This window comes from Amblyomma mixtum, chromosome 10 (genome assembly GCF_055824585.1).
Source record: "Amblyomma mixtum isolate Tamu chromosome 10, ASM5582458v1, whole genome shotgun sequence".
NCBI classification, from domain to species: domain Eukaryota; kingdom Metazoa; phylum Arthropoda; class Arachnida; order Ixodida; family Ixodidae; genus Amblyomma; species Amblyomma mixtum.
Genome location: NC_143021.1, coordinates 147,270,045 through 147,294,186, shown reverse-complemented (window position 1 = coordinate 147,294,186; position 24,142 = coordinate 147,270,045). Strand labels below are relative to the sequence as shown.

The 24,142-nt window shown below is 49.1% G+C and overlaps 1 protein-coding gene and 2 non-coding genes across 3 annotated transcripts; 1 reads left to right on the top strand and 2 right to left on the bottom strand.

Moving 5' to 3' along the window:
• Window positions 1-1,752: 1,752 nt before the first annotated feature.
• On the top strand, window positions 1,753-15,055 carry LOC149327249 (uncharacterized). The gene is made up of 3 exons (XM_089564828.1): window positions 1,753-1,844; window positions 11,868-12,883; window positions 15,036-15,055. The coding sequence occupies exons 1-3, from the start codon at window positions 1,753-1,755 to the stop codon at window positions 15,053-15,055; spliced, it is 1,128 nt and encodes a 375-aa protein (XP_089420954.1).
• A 4,100-nt stretch (window positions 15,056-19,155) lies between these two features.
• On the bottom strand, window positions 19,156-19,233 carry TRNAF-GAA (transfer RNA phenylalanine (anticodon GAA)). Its single transcript has one exon. It is a non-coding gene; the product is annotated as a tRNA-Phe (tRNA).
• Window positions 19,234-19,295: 62 nt separating this feature from the next.
• TRNAF-GAA (transfer RNA phenylalanine (anticodon GAA)) lies at window positions 19,296-19,368 on the bottom strand. The gene has a single exon. It is a non-coding gene; the product is annotated as a tRNA-Phe (tRNA).
• Between the last annotated feature and the right edge of the window lie 4,774 nt (window positions 19,369-24,142).

The window sequence follows — 24,142 nt, the reverse complement described above, 5'->3', positions numbered from 1 at the left end:
TGATCACAGATTACGCGCTTGATAACACTGCTGTCTGTCGAATTATCTGCGCCCGTGCTTATTTGTCGCATCTCCTTGCGACATGCGTATCGTTTCTCATCAGACACAGCACGCTTTGTTGATGTTTCCGCTGCCCACAGCTTCTCCGACCGTGCACGAATAACTGCCGCTCTGCACTTATCTGCGTCTATTCTTTCAAGCTGTGTTTTTACGTCCTTTATTTCAATAAAAAAGGGTCCCTATTTCCCTTATTTCGTTAAAACATGTTCCTGCTTCAGCGCTTTCTATACTGATCAGGAATTCAAGCTGATCGCGAAACTGTGTTTCGGTTTGTTTCTCTGCGTATCTCATGGTGCTAGATTTTTCAATCGCTCTTATTTTGGCACGCTGCTTAAAACCTTCACTGAGTAGCGTAGTTTATCCGTTGCGCGGCAAGTAGTTTGTTTCACTCTTGCGTTACTTCATTATTAAAGCCATCGTCTTAAAATAATTTAGTATTACATTTCCTCAAGTGCCAGATAAAAGGAGTTATTTTTTTCCAAAAGTTGCTATTACTAGGGAATGGTCACTAAAGGGCACAGGTTTTAGTTCGTACAAGGTAGATAGAGGCAGAAGGTCCGCTATCAAGTACAGTCTATCTAGCCGTGCATGGCTATTTCCCTGAAAATGGGTATACCGCGGACAGGTACCATATGAGAATACACTCCGAATATCCTCTAAATAGTGCACATAGACCGCTTCCTTCAAGACGTCAGCGCTTTTGTCTCGCACCAAAACACCATTTGGAAGATCTGAGGTAAATTGAAATCGCTCGCTAACACAAACACCCTGTAACAGTTTAAATATGTCTGGAAGTGATCAAAAAACATTCTTCGGTCGGTCGCTACATTTGGCGCATACGCACAGATAACCTTGAAATTCTGGCCGCAGTGCATAAAATCAACGATCAGAAGTCGGCGTCTTTCACAGGAGAACAAGGACTGCACAGTGATACCAAGGTTATTACTAATGAAGAGAACACAGCCACATGAGGCGCCAACAGAGTGACACACGCATACATCGAAATGCGTACGGAAAACGGACACCATTCGATCCGTTGCCTCCTCACTTTCAATCTTAGTTTCTTGAATTGGTATTAAGTGCACATCGTTCTCTAGAAGAAGGTGACTCAACTGGCACTGTCGCCTTCTTGCCCCAAGGCCTCGTACATTCAAAGTTGCTACATGTAGTGCTTCCGTGAGATTGATCGCCATATCGAGTGAAAAAAAAAAAGAACCTATCGCATCACAAACCACCCACGCATCACTTCGGGTTCTACTGTACAAAACTACGGAGTCGGTTTCCTCGCCTGCCGGTAGTCAGCCGGAATGTTCGTCCGCGGCTTGCAGGCGCTTGCCTCATACCTGGCGTTCTAGAAGGAGGCTCGTCACCCCCGCTGGCAACCTGCTGCGGCTCCTTGCTTGCGCTGTCATCATGCGCCCGTTTTCCGGCCGTGACGCTGGTTGTTGGAGGAATGTCCAAGGGTTCAGCCGCAGTACAGGCGGCGCTCACCAGAGAGTCCCCGGGCTTTGCAGTCGCATCTCACGTCATTACATCATCAGCATGTGCAGGAGATGGAGGCGACTGCGACGGAGTGTAGACATAACAAGTTTGCCTCTCCAACTGATCCGCCCGAATAGCAACTGACGGGGTCTCTCTCGCTCCACTCACCCGCTCACCGCTCTCGATTAGTTTTCCGCATCGGCCTCATCCATGAGCAGCTCGGTCGTCTTCTCACTGGTCATGGGCACGGTGACGCTGGCGTACATCCCAGCGCACTGGCTTTCCTCTTGCCCCAAACGACGGCAAGCGCTGCAACATAAGATTTTGCACTCGCGCCGAATATGGCCCGTGCGGCGGCAGCGCAGGCGAAGGGGAGACTTGCCCGGCACGGCCAAAAGCGCAAGCCTTCCGACTACGCTCACCTCGTGGGGCAAGTCGTCGATCTACACGCCGGCGTTCAACTTAACGGTCACCAGCCTCGTAGTTGAACCCTTGTCCGACACGCCTTGTGCGCGCCATCGCTCACTCGTCACGTCCGTCACCATCCCGAACGGAGCGAGGGCAAGCCGCACGTCTTCGTCAGGTACGCTGTGAAGGAGCCAATGCAGCTTTATTCGGACGTTCCGGTTTGCAGGATCTATCACAATAGATCGGGCACCTTTCACTTTACGCTCACCGACGTTGATCTTCACAGCGTCGGGGTCCTTGAACGTGACGGCCCACACATGACTCATAAGATACGCATCCAGGGCGACAACTTCCGCCAGGAGCGACAGTGGAGACAGCGCATCTCGAAAATCTTCCACCCTGTAGGGGCGAACACTGATGTCCCCGTGCAGGCAAACTGTGTTCAAAACAAACGCCCTGTAGGCAAACTAGGCAGTACGACCTCGTACTCGCTGTCCGAGCCAAAATTCCTGTTTCCGCGGCCAGACATGGCCGCTGCAGCCGCTCCGACGGAGCTAGTCATTACACGTCCGTCACGCTCGGTGGCCCTAAGTTTAATCAACTTAGTTATTTCGGCACGGTGGAAGTTGTGGTTGGAGCAGTGAGGGGTACTGTGCTCAGTGGGGCTAGCGAAAATGCAAAACAAGCATTGCCGAAACTAGGGATTGAGCCAGGGACCTTTAGATCTTCAGTCTAACGCTCCCCCCCCCCCCCCCCCCCCCCCCCCCCCACTGAGCTATTTCGGCAGGTTGGAACTTATGGTTGCAGAAGTCTGTGTACTGTGCTCAGTGGGGCTAGCGAAAATGCAAAACAAGCACTCCCGAAACCAGAGATTGAACCAGGCACCTTTAAATCTTCAGTCTAGCGCTCCCCCAACTGAGCTATTTCGGCAGGGTGGAAGGTATGGTTGCAGAAGTCTGTGTACTGTGCTCAGTGGGGCTAGCGAAAATGCAAAACAAGCCCTCCCGAAACCAAAGATTGAAGCAGGGCCCTTTAGATCTTCAGTCTAATGCTCCCTCAACTGAGCTACTTCGGCAGGGTGGAAGTTGTGGTTGCAGAAGTCTGTGTACTGTGCTCAGTGGGGCTAGCGAAAATGAAAAACAAGCACTCCCGAAACCAGAGATTGAAGCAGGGCCCTTTAGATCTACAGTATAACGCTCGCCCAACTGAGCTATTTCGGCACGGTGGAAGTTGTGGTGGCAGAAGTCTGTGTACTGTGCTCAGTGGGGCTAGCGAAAATGCAAAACAAGCACTCCCGAAACTAGAGATTGAAGCAGGGCCCTTTAGATCTTCCGTCTAGCGCTCCTCCCAACTGAGCTATTTCGGCAGGGTGGAATTTGTGGTTGCAGAAGTCTGTGTACTGTGCTCAGTGTGACTAGCGAAAATGCAAAACAAGCACTGCCGGATCCCGGGATTGAAACAGGGGCCTTTAGATCTTCCCTCTAACGCTCCCCCAACTGAGCTATTTCGGCGAGGTGGAAGTTGTAGTTGCAGAAATCTGTGTACTGTTCTCTTTGGGACTAGCGAAAATGCAAAACAAGCACTGCCGAAACCAGAGATTGAAGTAGGGCCCTTTATATCTTCAGTATAATACTCACCCAACTGAGCTATTTCGGCATGGTGGAAGTTGTTGCAGAAATGTGTGTGCTGTGCTCAGTGGGGCTAGCGAAAATGAAAAAAAAAAGACCTGCCGATACCAGGGATTGAACCAGGGACCTTTAGATCTTCAGTTTAACGCTCTCTCGAATAAGCTATTTCATTTTTTTCTTTATTGCCTCCTTAAAGAACAGTTCAGACAATACAGACAACACTAAAACACCAAGCACCAAGCACCAAGCCTGCCTTTTATACCACAACCAACCCATATCAACAAATGCGTTAACGTTGTACATATCAAACGGCAATTCATGTGAACACTGGCAATAAAGTAACGCTGATCATTACAGAATCTAATCTAAACAGAGCTTGGGAAGCCAACTTATTTTCTGGCCAGCAGAAACAATAACAACATCCACCAAAGCAAAAAGAGAAAAGAAACAAGGTACTGGGGCATGACAAGTCCGCACTAACGAATTGGTTTGGTTTCGTTTATGGGGTTTAACGTCCCAAAGCGACTAAGGCTATGAGAGACGCCGTAGTGGAGGGCTCCGGAAATTTCGACCACCTGGGGTTCTTTAACGTGCACTGACATCGCACAGTACACGGGCCTCTAGAATTTCTCCTCCAAAGAAATTCTAGCCGCCGCGGCCGGGATCGAACCCGCGTCTTTCGGGTCAGCAGCCGAGCACCATAACCGCTGAGCCACCGCGGCGGTCACTAACGAATTATGAAACGCGTGATGAAGGCGAAAAAGAACAAAAAATCTAACGACTATGAGAAAAAACAACGTGAAAAAAGATGACCAACAATAACCCGGAAAAAACATGACCAACAATAACAATAAGGTGGGATGAAGTCTGAAGATACAGCACCTAGCGTCAAGTGATAAAAACTGAAGATCATTCCTGAAAAACATTCCTGAGACTTTGTGCCATGACCAACAGAGAAAAGCGGCCGGCTTGCACCATAAAACACCATAAAAAGTTCACGCAATGCAGGACACAAGTGGTTTACGAGATACCGCTTTGCTGTGGCCTTGTTTACATCGGGCAAACAGGTCGTTGTTTTAATGAGCGTGGAAGTGAACATTCCCGAAACTTGCGCAACAACGAAAGAAGCTTCCTGGTTGACCACTGCAAGAGCTGTTCTAATTGCCGTCCCGAATTCGAGAAAACTAGATTTTTGAAGAGTGGGAAAGATAAAACTGAGAGAGAAATTGTTGAGGCATACTTCATCGAAAAAGCTGGAAACAAATGCGTTAGCAGGCCTTCCATTATTCTTAGCAGCGCCGAGACGTCTTTTATGAAGGTTTTTTGTAGTTCGCGGATTTCCCTTGGTTTTGTGCTCTTATTTCGTCCTTTTTTTTGGTGTTTTACAATTTTTAGATTCTTATACACTAACACGACTGTTTTTCAGGAATGATCTTCAGTTTTTATCACTTGACGCAAGGTGCTGTATCGTCAGACTTCATCCCTCCTTATTATTATTGTTGGTCATGTTTTTTCGGGTTATTGTTGGTCATCTTTTTTCACGTTGTTTTATCTCATAGTTGTTAGATCTTTTGTTCTTTTTCGCCTTCATCACGCGTTTCATAATTCGTTAGTGTGGACTTGTCATGCCCCAGTACCTTGTTTCTTTTTTCTTTTTGCCTTGGTGGATGTTGTTATTGTTTCTGCTGGCCAGAAAATAAGTTGGCTTCCCAAGCTCTGTTTAGATTAGATTCTGTAATGATCAGCGTTACTTTATTGCCAGTGTTCGCATGAATATCCGTTTGATATGTAAAATGTTTACGCATTTGTTGATATGGCATGGTTGTGGTATAAAAGGCAGGCTTGGTGCAATAAACCCCAGTTGCAAGTTGGCGTCAGTCCTGTCTTTTGTGTGTCTTCTGCGTCCCCGTTTCTTGCGCCATTACCAGTTTTTCTTTCAAACATGAACCAACTCGCCCAAACTAGAGTTTTACTTGATCAAATCCTCAAGAACAGCCATTCATTGCGGCGGCTCCATTTGTGCGCGATACACCTCTGCAACGTACGTGACACTCTCAATAAAATTTTCACGGGGAGAACGAACAACGATGTGCGCATGTCGAACGGCCATCCTTGTCTACGACAAACTGTGGAGGCCCAGGAGCATGAACATATCCTACGGTGTGTCATCATCAATCTCTGCAGTTAAAAACCTGATTCCTGAGGCGGTAACTGGTAGCTCCGTTTTAAGTGTGCGTTGTAAAATGTCAAACAGAAAGATGGGATCCCAGCAATTGATGAAAACATGCTCAATGGTTTCTGGTTTCTTGCACAAAAACAGTTCACTGTCCAGGGCACAAAAATTCCTTTGTCCTCGAGCCATGTCTTTACTGGGAGAGTATTAGTATGCAGCTTGAAAAAGAAAGTTTTAATAGAAGCTCTTAGTGGTATCTTTTCCACTCTTTTCAAAACGTCATCTCCTGGGCCTCCGAAGTACACCGTTCTGTACAGTGGGGCTGGCATCATGACATCAATTAAACCTTGGTACAACTTCTTTTTGTTAACCAAAGACAGGTACTGTAAAGAAAACCGAGCTGTTAGTACGCGATATGACAACAATTTCGTGCCGATAACAAGTTACACCCCGATTCACAGCATTACTAGTGGTAACAATGAAACCAGGTAAAGTTTTAGCCAGTCGAACATGTAACATTGTGCGCGAAAAACCATCACTTTGGTAACGTATGAAAAAGAACCGTGACACAGTTTGTCTAACGAACACATTTGATGAGCCAAGTCCTCCATTGCGGACAGATCGAAAAAGATTTGAGCTACTAACGCTCTCCCATATCGAGCCCCAAATGAACACTGTGAAAGCCCTGTGTATTTTTTGCCCATTCGCCCGCGACATGAAGAGAACTTGTAATACATACAAAATTTTTGCGACAAGAAATACATTGCACACTGTAGCTCGCGCAAACATTGAGAAACGGCGGCCTTGCCATGATGCAGTCTTTCCTTTCAAAGTCTCCATTTTTGCCTTCCAATATTCGTTATTTCCTTTGTAATACTATAGTGGGACTACCAGGCATTTAGCTGGTGTCAGCGTCCAAGCCATATTTGCAAAATATTCCGGAGTCATGTCCCAATTGCCGTGCCAGATACCAAAGCTCTTTTCCCAATTAATCTTGGAGCCCGTCTGTTCGCAAAATTTGAGGGCTACTTGAACCACCCCAAGGACACTACTTCTGTCCTCGCAAAATACAATATCATCCGCGTAAGCTAGCACTTGGACTTCTGATGACTGTAGTTTGAAGCTATGAATGCTTGCATGGCGCAACAGAGCAACACAGAAGTGTTCAAGGTACAAGGTAAACAGGACTGGGGAGAGTGGGCAGCCTTGCCTCACTGATGATTGAACAGGAACAAGTTCCCTAAGCGTCCTGTTTGTTACAATACGCGTTGTGCATATGCTATAAGCCATCCTGACACCTTCAATAATCGTGCTCCCGATATTGGTGTGTTTTAGTACCTCAAATATTATTTCATTCGAGACCTTGTCAAAAGCCTTCGCCAGGTCGAGCTGCAGCATAGCAACTCGGCCTGCGAACGCGTCGCAGCATTCTAAAACATTTCTCGCAATATGAGTATTAGTTGTGATCGTGCGACCCTTCACCTACATCTCAAGTCAGCTGAAAATGAGAAAGTGGAGGCCATAATCATAAAAGGCGTCAAACAGGCAGTTGGGCTACCCATGCACACGGCGACTGAGAAAGTGTTAGGTCTCGGTCTTCATTACACCCTAAGTGAGATTATTGAGGCGGTAAACGTCTCGCAGTACGAACGACTAACGGCCACACCAACTGGCAGACACATTCTGTCCACACTCGGCATAACATACGACCAACAAGGCGGACCAACAACTGACCTTCCCAAACATATACGCCAGCTTCTGGTCATTCCTCCACTACCTCGGAACATGCACTCAAATTTCCACGCTGAATGTCGTGCAGAGAGAGCCAAATCATTAGGCAAACGCTTCCTTAATGATACCTCTGTGGTATATGTTGATGCAGCAGATTCTTCGGCTGACAAGATGGTAGCTGTGGTACACTCATAACTGGGGGCACTACACGCACTCAGCACACACATGTTGGAGAAGAAACAGCCATTGCTCTAGCCATTGCGGGATCCTCGGCAGAAACCATTGTCAGCGACTCAAAATTGGCGATACGTAACTACACGTTTGGAGGAATCTCTCCACAAGCAGCACGGATTCTGCTAAATTATCAGCCCACGCGGCGCATTCGCCTAATCTGGACGCCTGCTCATGCCTCCGTTGCTGGTAATGAGGCGGCTCATAACCTAGCTCTAGAACTGTCCCGCCGAGCTGGGTCGTGCAGTCCACCCGCCCCATACTCCGGCAAGGACAGTTTGTTTTCTTACAGAGAAATCCTGCAGCACTACAGGCATGTAAGACTCAGATTCCCCCCAGCAGATAAAACACTTTCCAAGCAACAGGCCAAAGCCTGGCGTAAACTTCAAACTAACACCTATCCAAATCCCCAATTGTGTAGCTTCTATTGGGATGGACTCTACTGAGACAAATGCAAAAATTGTTATGCGAAAGCCGATCTAAATCATATGATCTGGAACTGCCCGCAGTCCCTACCCGGAAGTCGATTCATTACCGACTCTGATCATTGGGAGGCTCTATTGCTCCGCCCGACCCGGGGACACAGATCAAGCTCCTCCAGCTGGCTGAAGACGCCGCCGCTGCCCAAGGGATAGCGGCCGCCGTTTAAGCGGGGGGCGACTTCGGGTTACTTTTCTATATCCTCTGGTAATAAAGTTCCACCACCACCACCACCACCTTGATTCCACATGTTTGGTAAGGACCTAGAAGAACTTTAATTATTGTTTGTCCTCTCTTCGCCACAATTTTCATTAAAATGCTAAAATTGGTGTTTGTTAAGGCAACTGGCCTGTGACGCAACCGACAGCAGCTTCTCTGGGTCTTCTGTTTTTGGTATTAGTACGACATGACTTGTCCAAGGGGGCAGGCTATTTTCTTCGTACGCTTCTACGTACACACGCTGTAAAACCACTGATAATTTGGGCGCAAAATCCCTGTAAAAGGCGGTACTAAGCCATCGGGACCCGGGGACTTGCCTACAGCTAACTTCTTTATCGTCGTCACAATTTCGTCCGTGCTCTGTTTAGTTTCATCATCTAACTTCGGCATGTCAGCAAGAAACTGTTCTTCAAATCCACTTTGCACTTCTTTTGCGCCGCCAAAAAGGTACCTATAGTGCTCGACGAATGCCCTTTCAATTACCGCGCTATCAGAACAAATTTCATTTTGATACGATATGTGTTTGATTTCTTTCTTCGTAGCGAATCGTTTTTCATCGCCCAACGCCCGTCTATTTGGGCTTTCCTGCAGCCGTAACCTTTCTGCGCGTGCGCGAATCACTGCTGCTTTGTATTTTTCCACATGAAGCAGTTCCAATTCGCTTTTAACATTGCTTACTTGACTAGTGTACGCGCCGGGTTCCACGCCTTTCATCCTTACTAGCTATTGAAGCTGCTCTTTCAGCTTTTTTCCCCTTAACATTTCATTGTAGCATCGGATAGTGCCCCTTTCAATCTCCATCATTTTTACTTGGATTTTTAGTTCCTCCCATGCGACCGCGTACTGCGCAGGCTCCCTTGTCAAAACATCGTCAACCTTTTCTTTTACCCTATTAACAAAAATGTCATCTTCGAACAGTTTAGCATTAACCTCCCACAATTGCCATTCAAATTTTGACTGCTTTCCTTTCGTCCCGAGCGTAAAGGACACTATAAAGTGGTCACTAAAGGATACAGGTGTAACGGAATAGTAGTTAAAAGAGGTATCAGATCCAGTGACAGATACGCTCGTCTAGTCTGGCATGACTTTTCCCCTGAAAATGTATGTACTGTTGTTTCCCGCGTTCGATCAAACCATGCCAACATCTTCAAGGCTATGCTCATTGGTTAGCGTGTTCAAAAGTTCAGCGCTTTTATCTCTAACGTTGGGGTTGTTTGCACGATCTTCCACACAACAAACACAGTTAAAATCACCCAGAAGAATAACGGCGCCATTGCATTTTATGTAGGGTTCAAGGTTTTCGAAAAATATAATTCGGTCTTGCATATCATTTGGTGCATACACGCATATCAGTCGCCATTGCAAACCGGCCAAAAGAAAATTTAAAACAATCAGTCGCCCATTTTCACTGACAGTTAGAGACTCCTCAAAAATGCCAGCGCATTTACGTGTTAAGACGGCACAACCACCAGATGTACCTATAGCATCGCAAATATAAACATTATAAGGCGCCGTAAACGCTGCAACCACACGATCCGTCTGCTCCTGGCTCTCAGCTTTCGTTTCTTGCACAGCCACAATGTCAAGCTCAATGTCTAGGCAGATGCGGATGAGCTGGTACTGTCGCCACCTTGCTGAAAGACCTCGAACATTAATGATGGCAATCCTTAGTATTTTCTCCATTTTAGCTGTCATTTAAGAGCTGAACAGACAAATCGTGCTGTGAAGAAAGACGTATGACGCGTAGCAGCAGTCAGAAATGCTCTTTGTGTGCAATACACACTACTACACGCCGAACACTGTCTCCTCTCTCGTACCTTGGTAGCGTCGAGCGAGCACACCGCTGCTTGTCCATCCATTGCTTGGCGTTGTGCTCCTAGGAGCCTTCTGAGGCACTGGTCCCGGCGTCTACGGGGACGGTTGTGCCGCCGGTCTTTTGTCCGCGTGATTTTAGGCTTCGGGCCTAGTGACTCCCGGCGTCCCCCCACCGTTTTAGGTGGTGCTTCATCGTTGCTGGGAGAAAGGAGCTTGCCGTCGTATAATATTTACTTGCGCGATCTTTTAGCAGTTGCTACGCTTGCCTCGACGCCGTCCATATCGACGACGCCCTCCTAAACCTCGAATGTTTCTTCCGGCTTACCTACGCTTTTGGCTTCCTGGTCGCTGGAACTTTCTTTGAAGTGCTCGACCTCCTATTGCTATTTCTCCGTACCGGTGCTCTCAGGAGGCAGTTCAGGTATTTATTTTTTTTATTTATTTATTTTGTAAGACAGGCTGGGGAGGAGGAATAACCGCAAACTTGACAGGACTGAAGATCGAGAAGAGGACAGGACGAGCGGTAACTAGCAACTGAAGTTTATTGAACAAAGACATGTTGCAGCAAAGGTTGCATCTGCGCATAGCGTACGGGAACTAAGATAGTGACACGTGGAACACACAAAATAATTAATGATATACATTGAAACGAACAAGAAACAAACAAAAAACAACAAAGAAATGCCCGTCACAGGTTTAACAGAAACCGGGTCTCTTTATCTAAAAGCGCCACGGAAGGCTCACTCACACACATATCAAGCCCAAGTTTGCGCATGTGTGCCGCCTCTAAAATCTCTCTTTCGAGCCTCGACCTGCCCCTTCCGATGATGGTGGCTTTGTTGAACTGTGGGTAGCAGCCATCGCATTCCCTGCAGTGTCTCGGCAGATTTGCGCCATGATCAGGTTTCAAGGAGCGGAAGTGCTGTCGCAGCCTATCGTTTAGACATTGACCTGTCTGGCCAACTGCAGGGAATGCGATGGCTGCTACCCACAGTTCAACAAAGCCACCATCATCGGTAGGGGCAGGTCGAGGCTCGAAAGAGAGATTTTAGAGGCGGCACACATGCGCAAACTTGGGCTTGATATGTGTGTGAGTGAGCCTTCCGTGGCGCTTTTAGATAAAGAGACCCGGTTTCTGTTAAACCTGTGACGGGCATTTCTTTGTTGTTTTTTGTTCGTTTCTTGTTCGTTTCGATGTATATCATTAATTATCTTGTGTGTTCCACGTGTCACTATCTTAGTTCCCGTACGGTATGCGCAGATGCAACCTTTGCTGCAACATGTCTTTTTTCAATAAACTTCAGTTGCTAGTTACCGCTCGTCCTGTCCTCTTCTCGATCTTCAGTCCTTTCAAGTTTGCGGTTATTCCTCCTCCCCAACATGTCTGACCAACTGGCCCAAAGCTTCCCCTTGTTGTAAGACAGGCCTTCGGCTCCCGAACCTTGGGCGGCTGGCGTAAGGAGGAGGAGGACGAAGACAGCGGCGCCGATGCTCGTGCGTGTGCGCTGATCGCTGCCGCTGGGACTGAACGCTGCCTCAGGACTGAACCGAGGCGTACCGCTAGCCGTTCGCGACACAGCGCCTTCGAAGACTACACTACACTACACTTGGTGGAGGTGCTGTCTGCTCTCACCATCGAGATACGCCACCAAGCCCAGGCTTCAAGGCTCTACCACGGTGCCCGACCCCCCGGCCCAACCTGCACAGCCTGCTGGCCCTGCTGTCAGCTGTTCTGGTGCCGTCCGTCAGTGCGACCACACGATCTTCAGCGGCACGGATGACACCGATGTGGAGGATTGGTTGGCCTCCTATGAACGCGTAAGCGCGTATAACAAGTGGGACGACAGCGTCAAGCTTACTAACGTTATATTTTATTTAAGCGACGTTGCCAATCTATGGTTCCGCAACCACGAAGCGGACATCTCCAGTTGGGCTGATTTGAAAACCAGCCTCACGGAGGTCTTCGGCCGTCCCGCTGTGCGTAAGCTTCGTGCCGAGCAACGCTTGCGCAGTCGGGCACAACAAAGCGGCGAAAACTTTATCAGCTACATCGAAGATGTAGTCGATCTCTGGAAACGCATCACCGCTTCCATGAGCGAGGCAGACAAGATCCGAAATCTTCTGAAAGGCATTGATGATGACGCCTTTCAGATGCTCGTCGAGAAGAATCCCCAGTCTGTCTCCGACGTGATAAGCCACTGCCAAAGCTTCGATGAGCTGCGCAAACAGCGCCTTTCGACCCGCCGAGTCGGCTTTCAAGAGGCAAATATTTCCAGCTTGGCTCTTCCCCGGGACGGTGCTCTGGACCATCAGTCGCTCCTCCAGCACATTCAGCAGTACGTCCGTGAGGAAGTCGCCCGCCAGCTGTGCTTGTCGACCAGCCCACCTACTCCTGCGCTGCCGCTCACTCCCAATATCCAGCGTGTCATACAGGAGCAGGTCGCCGAGGTACTGCCCTCTCCTCGTCCACCTCCTCAGCAGCCACTGATCACGGCTCCTTTAACGTACGCGGATGCTGTGGCGCGACCGCGGCCTTCGCCTGCTGCTCCTGCCTACGGGCCTCCCCATCACCTTTTAGAGCCCCAGCGACCTGCACCAACCGCTTATCGTCCGGTTGCCCGCACAAGACCACAACCGCAGCCTCTCAACCCCTGGCGTACGCAAGACAACCGCCCTATTTGCTACGCCTGCGCAGTCGCTGGCCACGTGGCTCGCTTGTGCCGCAGCAGCGACTATCGTCCGTATATTTATAGGCGTGAGCCGACTTACGATCTATCCCCGACCTCCTCGCCTGTGTCACATGAGCCGCCTCCCGATCCGTCTTCGTCTAGCTGCCGTTTTCGCTCTCACCGCTCGTCGTCCCCTGGCCGACGTTCCCCCCCTCCGATGCTCCGCCGCCCAACCGCTCCGCAAGCGGAAAACTAATGGCCGCAGTTCCGGAGGCAAGAACTGCGCCGCCAGCTACTCGCTCAAGCTTTGTATCCGTGCCAGCCTTCATTATCACCGTGTTCGTTGAGGGAGTCGCCGTTGAAGCACCTGTTGACACGGGCGCAGCCGTTTCTGTTCCTAGCCACACACTCTGTCGTAGACTCAGAAAAAATTACGAGGAACTTTAGCGGCTAAAGTGGTGAAAGGCGAAAGCCTGAGTGCTGCATTCTGCTACGCGATTGTTCATTTCACATTTTGATGGTGCATTAATTAACTGCCAATTAATGACGCTTATGCTTCGCCTTTAGGAGTGGAACGCGACAGCGTGTTGTAGCGCTGCGAGGGAGTCCACGGAATGCCACCACCCGTTCGGCGCGATGCGTTCCCTTTGAACGCAACGCTTTTTAAGGAAAGGAAATGGGGCTGTAATTCTCTGTCGTCTCGGTGGACACCTGAGCCGCACGGTGCAGGAAGGGAGGAAGTGTGAGTGAAAGAAGAGGGGCAGTAGTGAAGAAAATGAAAATTGTATTTGAGGGAAGGAAATTACGCATTAACTGTCTCATATGTCAGTAGACACTAGTCGAAAATTGTATTTGAGGAAAGGAAGTTGAGCAGTAACTGTCTCACATATTTCGGTGGACACCCGTCAAAATTCGCGCGTGGTGACGTCACGACAATTTGGACCAATCTGGAACGCGGACAAATACGCCTTGCTCGTCGGTAAATTGGTTTTTGAGGAAAGGAAATGCATCTGTCTCTCATATCTCGGTGGACACCTAAAACTCGCCGTAACGGGAAGGGAGGAAGATGGGAGTGAACGAAGACACAGTATTCACTAGACGCACCTTTGTTCATTCCAAACCATTGAGCTGGCATGGCGGAGTGGTAGCGTGCTCGACTCGCACTCCGGAGACCGGGGTTCGATTCCCAAGCTCGGCCAATTTCTTACTCGGTTTTATTTATTTATCTGGTCTGACTATAAAGGTTAATCGAACTAATTGGTTAAGTAAGCAATTAACTAATCTCATTCAAACTTACTTGGAGCATCACTATACGATCCCTTTAATTGTTTGCATGGTTAGTAGCCAAAGTACAATTGGCCCCGTTTGAAATTCGCGCACTGTGACGTGACGACTGTTTCGACCAACTGAAAAGCGTGACATTTTCTGTCGACAGCTCCTGCTTACAACGATGAGGCATTAAAGGCTTCCGCCTTAAAAGTGACGACGCCTCTTCCCGCCATTTCTCTCCTGCCGCCTGCACCACCAGCCTGCTTATCGAGAACGTCCCCTACACAATTGAGGTCATCGTCCTCGCCCGCTCATCTCACGACGTAATCCTTGGTTGGGACTTCCCTGCCACTCATCACGCTGTTATTGACTGCGCCCGTGCTCAGCTTGAGTTATCGCCCTTCAGTGACGCTCCGTTGGACGTGCCCGACGCTGCTGCCGCTACTGTGATCCTCTCACACGACACTGACGTTCCGCCCTTTTCTTCAGTGCTCGTGCCTCTTTCTTGTGCTGCTCTCTCCGACGCAACTGTCGCATATACGCCCTCTTTACGATGCGCTGACCAGAAATCTGTTTTGCTGCCTCATGCCGTGCTGACAATTATTCGTGGCTCCAGCGCTATTTATGTGTGTAACTCGTTCACCTGCCGCACCATTTTGCTCCGTGGCCAATCGCTTGGTAGTGTTGCCGTGCTAGATCCCTCCTCAGCATACCCCCTCGTCGATAGCTCGGCCGACCTTCACGTCAGCGCCATTACGCCTGTTTCCATCTCCAATCCGTCTCCTCTCGATGTTTTTCACCGCTCCGTCGACGCCGCCCTGACGCTTACCCAAAGGGCTCAACTTGTCGCCGTCCTGCACCGTTTTGCAGCTTCGTTTGACTACCAGTAAACATCATTGGGCCGCGCAACCACCGTTACCCACTGTACTGACACTGGCACACATGCCCCATTGCGCCAACGTCCGTACCGCGTGTCAGCCGCTGAGCGCCGCATCATTGACGAACAGGTTACCGACATGCTCAAGCGCCGCCTGATACAGCCGTCGCAAAGCCCGTGGGCATCGCCGGTGGTCCTTGTCAAGAAAAAAGACGGTTCCATCCGGTTTTGCGTTGACTACCGTCGTCTGAACAAGATTACACGCAAGGACGTTTACCCTCTCCCTCGTATCGACGACGCCCTCGACTGCCTGCAGGACGCTGAGTTCTTCTCTTCATTGGACTAGCGCTCTGGTTACTTGCAGGTGCCGACGGCAGAGGCCGATCGCCCAAAAACTGCATTCGTCACACCCGACGGGCTATATGAATTTAATGTCATGCCCTTCGGCCTCTGCAATGCCCCCGCCACATTCGAGCGCACGATGGACAACCTACTCCGCTGGCTTAAGTGGCACATATGCCTTTGTTAATTAGATGACGTTGTGATATCTTCGCCGGATTTTTCGTCTCACCTCCAGCACCTTGAGACTGTTCTTCGCTGCCTGGCCGACGCAGGCCTCCAACTGAATTTTAGAAAAGTGCCGCTTCGGAGCTTGGTAGCTAACCATTCTCGGACATGTCGTGTCCAAGGATGGCGTTCTCCTGGACCCGGCAAAGTTGCGAGCTGTAGCAGAATTTCCGAAACCGACTTCTGTAAAAGACCTCTGCAGCTTCGTGGGCCTCTGCTCCTATTTCCGCCGCTTTGTCCGCAACTTCGCCACTATCATCGACCCTCTGACCAAGCTCCTTTCCGGCCACGACCTTTTGGCCTGGTCGCCAGCCTGTGATGAAGCCTTTACGACACTCCGTCGCCTCTTGACCACTCCGCCAATTCTGCGCCATTTCGACCCTCGTTCTCCGACGGAACTCCACACCGATGCCAGCGGCGTCGGCCTCGGTGCAGTCCTCGCGCAGCGCAATCCTGGCTTTGACGAATATGTTGCCGCTTACGCCAGCCGGACATTCACAAAAGCTGGACCGAACTATTCTGTCACTGAGAAGGAGTGTTTAGCCATCCTGTGGGCGATAGTCAAATTCCGCCCTTACTTGTACGGGCGCCCTTTTGACGTTGTCACCGATCACCACGCCCTCTGCTGGTTGTCGTCTTTGAAAAATCCCTCTGGTCGACTGGCGCGCTAGGCTCTGCGGCTTGAAGAGTACGACATCCGCGTGGTCTATCGTTCCGGCCGTAAACACGCTGATGCTGATGCCCTCTCATGTTCCCCTCTGCCGTCTGAGGCAGCGTCTTCTATCTGCGCCCTATATTCTTTGACGTTTGAGCCCGCTGATATGGCTTCCGAGCAACGTAAAGACCCATGGATCGCTTGCCTCTTGGATTTCTTATCTGGCCAATCGCCTCGACCTCCTTCCCGTGCTCTGCGTCGTCAGTCCCACCATTCGTTCATCAGAGACCAGCTTCTTTATCGTCGAAACTACCTTCCGGATGGTCGCAAGTGGCTGCTTGTCATTCCGACCCATCTGCGCTCCTTCATTTGCTCTTCCTACCACGATGACCCCCAGTGTGCTCATGCCGGATTATTGAAGATCTTTACCCGCCTACGACATCGGTACTACTGGCGTGGGATGTACCGTTATGTGCGAAACTTCGTTCAGTCGTGCCCCGCATGCCAGCGCCGAAAAAACCCACCTCGCCAACCCGCCGCTCCTTTGCAACCGCTGCCTTGCCCAGCGCAGCCCTTCGAGCGTGTTGGCATCGACCTCTACGGCCCTCTTCCCAGCACATCAGCCGGCAACCGCTGGATCATCGTCGCCATCGATGATCTTACCCGGTACGCCGAAACGTCGCCTTTGCCATCTGGTACAGCCCACGACATTGCATCCTTCATCCTCCATCGCATCGTCCTTCCCCATGGTGCTCCCAAAGAGTTGCTGAGTGATAGAGGTTCAGCCTTTCTGTCTGAAGTTGTCGAAGCTCTCCTTCGGGAATGCAACATCGTTCACCGCACCACCTCTGCCTACCATCCGCAAAAAAATGGCCTGGTTGAGCGTTTTAACCGCACTCTTGGCGACATGCTGACCATGTATGTGGCTTCCGATCACTGCATCTGGGACCGCGTTCTACCTTTCGTCACCTATGCTTATAACTGCGCTACTCAAGCCACCACCGGGTTCTCTCCATACTTTTTCCTCTACGGCCGTGAGCCTTCTTGCACAATGGACACCATTCTCCCTTACCGCCCTGATGCTTCTGAATATACGACTCTTACTCAAGCTGCCACTTATGCCGAAGAATGCCGCCAGCTTGCCCGGTCTTTCACTTCACACTCCCAGCAGCAGCAGAAAAGCACCCGTGATCCCTCTGCACTACTTCCCACTCATCTTCCTGACTCTTTGGTCTGGCTCTGGGTTCCTTCCGCAAGTCCCGGCCTTTCCTCGAAAATTCTCAGCAAGTACCAGGGCCCCTATCGCATTCTTAAGCAGACATCCCCCGTCAATTACCTCATCGAACCCCTTACACCGTCTACTGGTCGTCGTCGCCGAGGCCGTCAAATTGTCCACACCGACCGCCTCAAACCATACTACGACCCAGCCGTCGTCACATCACCCTAGGCCGCCAGAATGGCGCCTTTTCGCCCGGGGGCAGTTTTAAGACAGGCCTTCGGCTCCCGAACGTTGGGCGGCTGGCGTAAGGAAGAAGAGGAGGAACACAGCGGCGCCGATGCTCGTGCGTGTGCGCTAATCGCTGCCGCTGGGACTGATCGCTGCCTCTGGACTGAACCGAGGCTTACCGCTAGCCGTTCGCGACGCAGCGCCTTCGAAGACTACACTACACTACAATTTATTTATATACATTTCTACAGCGCCATGAGGACATAATTCCAGGGGGGGGGGGGAATACATACATAAACAATCAATCGTACAGCATGTGCCAACTTTTTGTATAGGATAGGAAAGAATGGATGGCACAGTATGAAAAACAGGGTCAACAGAGCATTCACATCAGTCAATTGGTCGGGAAAGGACAGGAAGAGGAAAAGCAGGAAAACAGCAGATGAACATGAGCGTACATCACAGTTCCGACAACAGAGCTCGGAACAGTGCTCGGAACAGCCTTCGGCACGCTGTCGTTGCCACCTGAAGCTTATTCGGCGTCAGCCTCGTCCATGAGCAGTTGGAAAACATCCTCTTTCCCTCTCAGTCCACTGACACTGGCGTACGTCCTGACACACTCGGACTTGTCATGCCCGTAGCGCCGGCAGAGCGCACAACGCGGTACAGGACATTCTCGCCATACATGGCCTTTGTTACGGCACCGAAGGCAAAGCGGAGCCCTCCCCGGGAAAACAAGTACCTGCTGCCCACTAATGCGTACTTCATGGGGCAAATCGTGGAGCGACAGGCCCGTTCTCAACCTATGAGTCACCTGTCGCGTCGACGACTTTTTGTCCTGGATGCCTTGAACTCGCCACCGTTCCCTTCCAACTTCAGTGACCTTTCTATATGATGAAAAAGCATGACGTATGTCTTCATCTGGCACGTTATGCAGCATCCAGTGTAGCTTCAGGTGAATGTCTTGATTGGTGAGGTCGATGACCACGCAACGTCGCTCTTTTATATGGCCCTCGCTCAGTATTTTCTTCACTTCTTCACACTGTCGCTGCTTTTAAATGTCCCTGCCCACACATGGCTCATTTGATACGCCCCCAGTGCGGCTACCTCGGACAGCAGCGATAAGCCTGCCAGCGCATCTCGGAAATGTTCCACACGATACGGTCGATGCCGCACATCTGGATGCAAAAAAACCGTATTTAATACAATACGACCTGTTGGTGGCTGAGGCGGAAGCACTTGATAATCTTTGTCGTCGTTGGCAACACCCCTAGTACCGCGGCTCGGCTGGGCCACTGAAACCGCTCCTGAGGAGCCTGACATTCCGTGATCGTCCTGCTCGAAAACCGGAAGTGGAATCACTGAGCTATTTCTGCCCGGCGGCAGTTGTTGCAGCATTGTGTGCACTCTGCTTAGTGTGGGAGCAAAAATACAAAGCAAGTACTGCCGAAACCCGGGATTGAACCAGGGACCTTTAGATCTTCAGTCTAACGCTCTCCCAGCTGAGCCATTTCTTCCCGGCGGCAGTTGTTGTAGCATGTGTGCACTCTGCTTAGTGTGGGAACAAAAATACAAAAAAAGTACTGCCGAAACCCGGGATTGAACAAGGGAGCTTTAGATCTTCAGTCTAACGCTCTCCCAACTGAGCTATTTCGGTTTTTTTTTTATTGCATCTGAACTATTTCGGTACGGTGGAAGTGGTAGTTGCAACACCGTATGCACTCTGCTTAGTGCGGGAGCGAAAATACTAAACAGGAACTGCTGGATCATCCCGGAGAGATCGGAAGAGAGTCATTTATTCTTAATATTCTTATTACAGAGAATGTATTAAGCTTGCAAAATATATGATCGAAATATATCAACGTATGTCAGCACTTGTGCAGAACCGGTACCTACAAGGACGGAGACACTTTTATGCTTTAGCATTAAACTTGGAATATTGTTGTACACCATAAAAATGATGCTTAAGATCATTGCTAATCAATGCGCATAAAGTAACCGACAGATGCAAGTTTAATCCGGAGAAAATCGAGCATGGTGTAAAGAACGAAGGTAGCCTGAAAGCTACGGAACGGTAACTAAGCGTAGGCAAAAACGAGATTCATGCGTTAAGAGATTAAAACTGCAACGACAGCAGCAACATGGATCGCATAGCGAATGTAGCCTAGAAGTTCTGCCCAAATCTCTACAGGAGCCTGTAGAATCAGGACGGCAATATCCAGCCAATAACAAGAGAGGAAGTACGGAAAGACTCAAGAGAAATGCGAATGGGGAAAGCCTCTTCTGAGGATTAGGAAACAGCATATTTGTTTAGAGAGTTTGGGCATTCAGTACGAAAACTAGCAACCCTATAAACGCAATGCCTTGTGACCTCGAAAGTACCCGAAGCCTTGATTAACGCTAGTACGATTCATGTACATAAGAAATGGGACGACAAGGACTTGAAAAATTACCGACCAATCAGCTTACTGCCCATTGCCTACAACGTATGAACAATGGTAGTAGCTATGGAAGCCAGGACAATCGCAGATTTCAATCGACCAAAGGATCAGGCAGGCTTTCGAGACAGCTACTGGACTATAGACCATAGTCACACTATCGTTCAAGTGACAAGGAAACGATAAGAATATAACCAACTTGTTTTTAGCCTTGCCAGATTATGAGAGAGCATTTGCTTCAGTCTTAACCTCAGCAATTACGAAATGACGGCGCAGATGAACCAATTGTAAAAATACTGTATGCGGTTTATAGTTGGAACGCCACCATATCCTTCAATAAAGTCGGTTAAATTCCCAAAAAGAAAAGGTTTCAGGCACGAAAACATGGCAAGAGAATACTTTTTATAGTCTATTCACAGAAAGTGTTCAGAGGAATGGATTGAGAACAGATGGGTCAAGAGTTAACCAAAAATACCTCAGTACTCTTCGACTGACTGATGCAATTGGCTTGCTGTTACTCACAGAGTCATTCGCAAAGCATGACCAATGATTTAGAGTGGAACGGCGGGTCTAAAAAATATTCTGTATGTCACTTATACGCGCACTTTTAGCATGTGCTCCCAGACACCGTTGGAGCGTGGGAGGTAGCGGTCTGGGACTCGAAAGAGATGCCCTCGACTCAGCGTGCCAAGCTCAGCGGACACCAGCAACTAAGCGACAAGAACTTTTTGGTCGTTTGGCGTCAACTTTTTGGTCGTTTGGCGCCCAGCTTTCGCCGGTAGCAAGCCAGAGAATGGGTCAGAGCCAAAGGTTCACAAACAAAACAAACTTTATACAGCAATCAGACGAAACTGAGGATTTCACAATCACTGGTACAAGCATATACAAAGTGATTGACAAAACAATGCAACTCGAGCAAAGTTGCACTCTAGAGAGATTACAATACAAAAGGGATATTGCACCTTAAGTGCACTAACACAAGAGAGAGGCAAACAAACAAAACACAATTTGTTCACCTGCACTGCGACAGTCCGACGGCCAGGAATACACGACGGTGCGTCCCGCAGACTGGCGCGCGCTGCCTCGTCGGACCGTGGCTAGGGCGAGTTGTGTGCGTGTGGTCCCGGGAGTCGAGCGGGCGCGCTTTGATGGAGCTTAAATGGCAGCTCGGGCTAGTCGAGAGCCGTCAGCACCCTTCTTATACAGGCTCGGTCCGCGTCTGTTTATTGTACGCGCTAAGGCAGGCGCGCACCTACAAACATTATCGGATGAGCAGTCTCCTACTCGCGCCGTTCGCGCGTCCCTGATTGGTCAAAACGCTGTTACGGGCTTCCAGTAGCATCGAGAATTTTCCGGAGCGGCGCTGCCCCCGACGCAAGAGTGAAGAGCGGGACGGCATCTCTAAGCACACGCAAGGCGACGCCCTCTCCGCCGTCGTCGAGTAGAAACGACTCCGACATTCTACAAGGGTGACGTCATCCCTGGCGCAATCATCCCGCGCGTAGCGTAGGGGAGCGGCGGAGGAGGGGCAGCCACATACCCAAGGCTAGTCGATCTCCCAGGTTTCCTTCTCCGCGGTTTTACGACCCGCGCTGGCGAGATGCGTCCGCGCGGCGCGGTTTTTGTTTCTGGTTTCAAAAATGCGCTGAAATTTGTGCCACTTGAAACAAAATTAATGACCAACAGTTTTCGGAAGGGAATTGCAGTGTTTGATTGGTAGCGAGATGTTGAAAGTGGCAAGGGAATATTTCTACGTAGGGCAGGTAGTGAAAGCAGATAGGGATCTCGAGAGTGACATAACGAGAATAAGATTGGGTTCCAGCCCATATCGCAGGTTTCTTCAGACCACGAATGGCAGTTTCGTACTATCCCTCAAGAGAAAAGCAGAAAGCAGCTCTAGCGCGTACCGGTGATCACCCACGTGGTAGAAACGTGGCGGTAAAGGAAAAGGTTCAACTTAAACTGATGACAACGCAGCTAGCTATGGATGGAAATGACATCATAGTCTACGTAAAGGAGAAAAAATGCGCTTGGGCAGGACATATAATGCGAACGAAAGGTAAGTAATGGTTGTTAAGGGTAGCTGACCGGATACGAGGAGAAGACGAGCGCAGCAAGGGGCGGCACAAATTTAGATGGGCGGATATGATTAACATGTTTGGGTTGAGAAGGTGGCCACGGCTGGCACAGGACAGGGTTAATTGAAGAGACATGAGGCTGGTGTTTGTCGTGCAGTGGGCGTAGTGAGGCTGATGATGTCGATGACCTGGTCGCAGAAGTGAAACCATAACTTTTTGTGCCATTTAGAAAGGACGATATCTTGACAAAAGGAGCTCTCCATATAAAAGTTATGATATTTTTTCGATCTCGGTACAAGAGAAAAATAAGAATCTGCAGAAAACGAGCGTGTCTAACTTGAAATCAGCGCAGGTGGTATGAAATTTAGCACACATTACCTCCTCCCATACGAGTTCGTCTGCAGCAGAAAAAGTCTGTGCCCAGGCCTGTTGAATTCATTTCGATAACGCCTTGCCTCACAAACCGCTGTATGATATAATGGAGTTGGATACTGGAGGAGAAAGCAGCTGGCATCGTCATGGCTCTTACTGCCGCTGCGAAAATTGCAATTAAGGTGACAGTCACATCTCAGACTTTTAAAATATCCAGTATCTGACTGCACAAAAACAATATTTCAAACCAGAGTTAAATAAAGTTAGGCCGACCTCGTTACTCATGCTCACACTTGAGATCAAAGCTTACCTTTGAAGAATCATTCGTCCGAAGACCCAAGCATGAATTTTTTCATAAAGCTTCAGAGGCAGCCCTTTATTTCAAACTTTTGTTCCCTTGAAAACTGTTTAAATTCTATTCCCTCCATGAGCCCCGCCGAAGTGGCTCAGTGGTTACTGCGCTCGGCTGCTGACCCGAAAGACGCGGGTTCAATCACGGCTGCGGCGGCTGAATTTCTTGAAGGCGAACTTCTAGAGGCCCGTGTGCTGTGCGATGTCAGTGCACGTTAAAGAACCCCAGGTGGTTGAAATTTCCAGAGCCCTGCACTACGGCGTCTCTCATAGCCTCAGTCGTTTTGGGACGTTAAACCCCAATAAACCAATAAATCAAACCATTGCCTCCATGTTTGCAGTTTCTAGTGCCGCATGAATATCCCTGCTTTCTTTTTACATTTTGTATTGCTCTCCTTAGAATGTTTTAACTTTTGAAATAGTAAAAAATGGCAGTGACTGCTTGATGCCATGAAGTTGTGTTGCATGCAACCTTAGTGACTGTCAAACTTTGTGTATAATTCTGACTGCATCTGAGCTGTATTTTAATGACTGATTCATGCTTATCAGCCATGTTACAGTAGATAAATAAGAAGGGCAGCCCATGAACGCTGACGGGTTTCAACAAAAATTAGCAACGCTTTAATTATGTTATACCAAATTGTAGAGCGATAGGTTTCTCTGTTGCCACCCCATCGCGTTTGGAATAGTCGAATTAGCCTGGACATAGATTTTGGTCTAAATCCGGGAATATAATATTTGGGAGCTTGTGGTGGGCTAAATTAGGAAATGAGCTGGGTAAATAATAGAATTGAATTGAATTGGCTTTTTATTTGAAAGGAAACAATACAGATGAATCCCTGCGGGTGGCGTAAGGCTAAAGGCTTGGAAGCCTGACGAGGCCTTAGCCCCCTCACATCAGTTACAGCCTGCGGCAGCAGACACGCATTTTCTGAATTTAAGCATGTACGCGGTTGCAATAGGATAACATGTTCACGCTTTTCAATTACAACACAATGAATACGAGAAATACACAGTACAATGCAGCAATATAACTAAACTGCAGTTTGAAAGTTTTGAGCAGGAGTGACAGTACATATACATCTATGTACACATGAAAAGAATCTAAGCCATAATTTGCGTACGTTGCGTACAAACTGCAAGTTTTTAATAACACAATGGAACAGAATTGAGTATTAGCGTATATCACAGT

What these genes read in the sequence shown, in the direction of transcription:
- LOC149327249 (XM_089564828.1), top strand. Translation starts at nt 1,753, where the DNA reads ATGAGCAGCTCGGTCGTCTTCTCACTGGTCATGGGCACGGTGACGCTG. An exon ending in TCCTCTTGCCCCAAACGACG is followed by an intron (nt 1,845 to 11,867) that starts GCAAGCGCTGCA and finishes CTCACCATCGAG; the next exon opens with ATACGCCACCAAGCCCAGGC. An exon ending in GCAGCCTCTCAACCCCTGGC is followed by an intron (nt 12,884 to 15,035) that starts GTACGCAAGACA and finishes ACCGTTTTGCAG; the next exon opens with CTTCGTTTGACTACCAGTAA.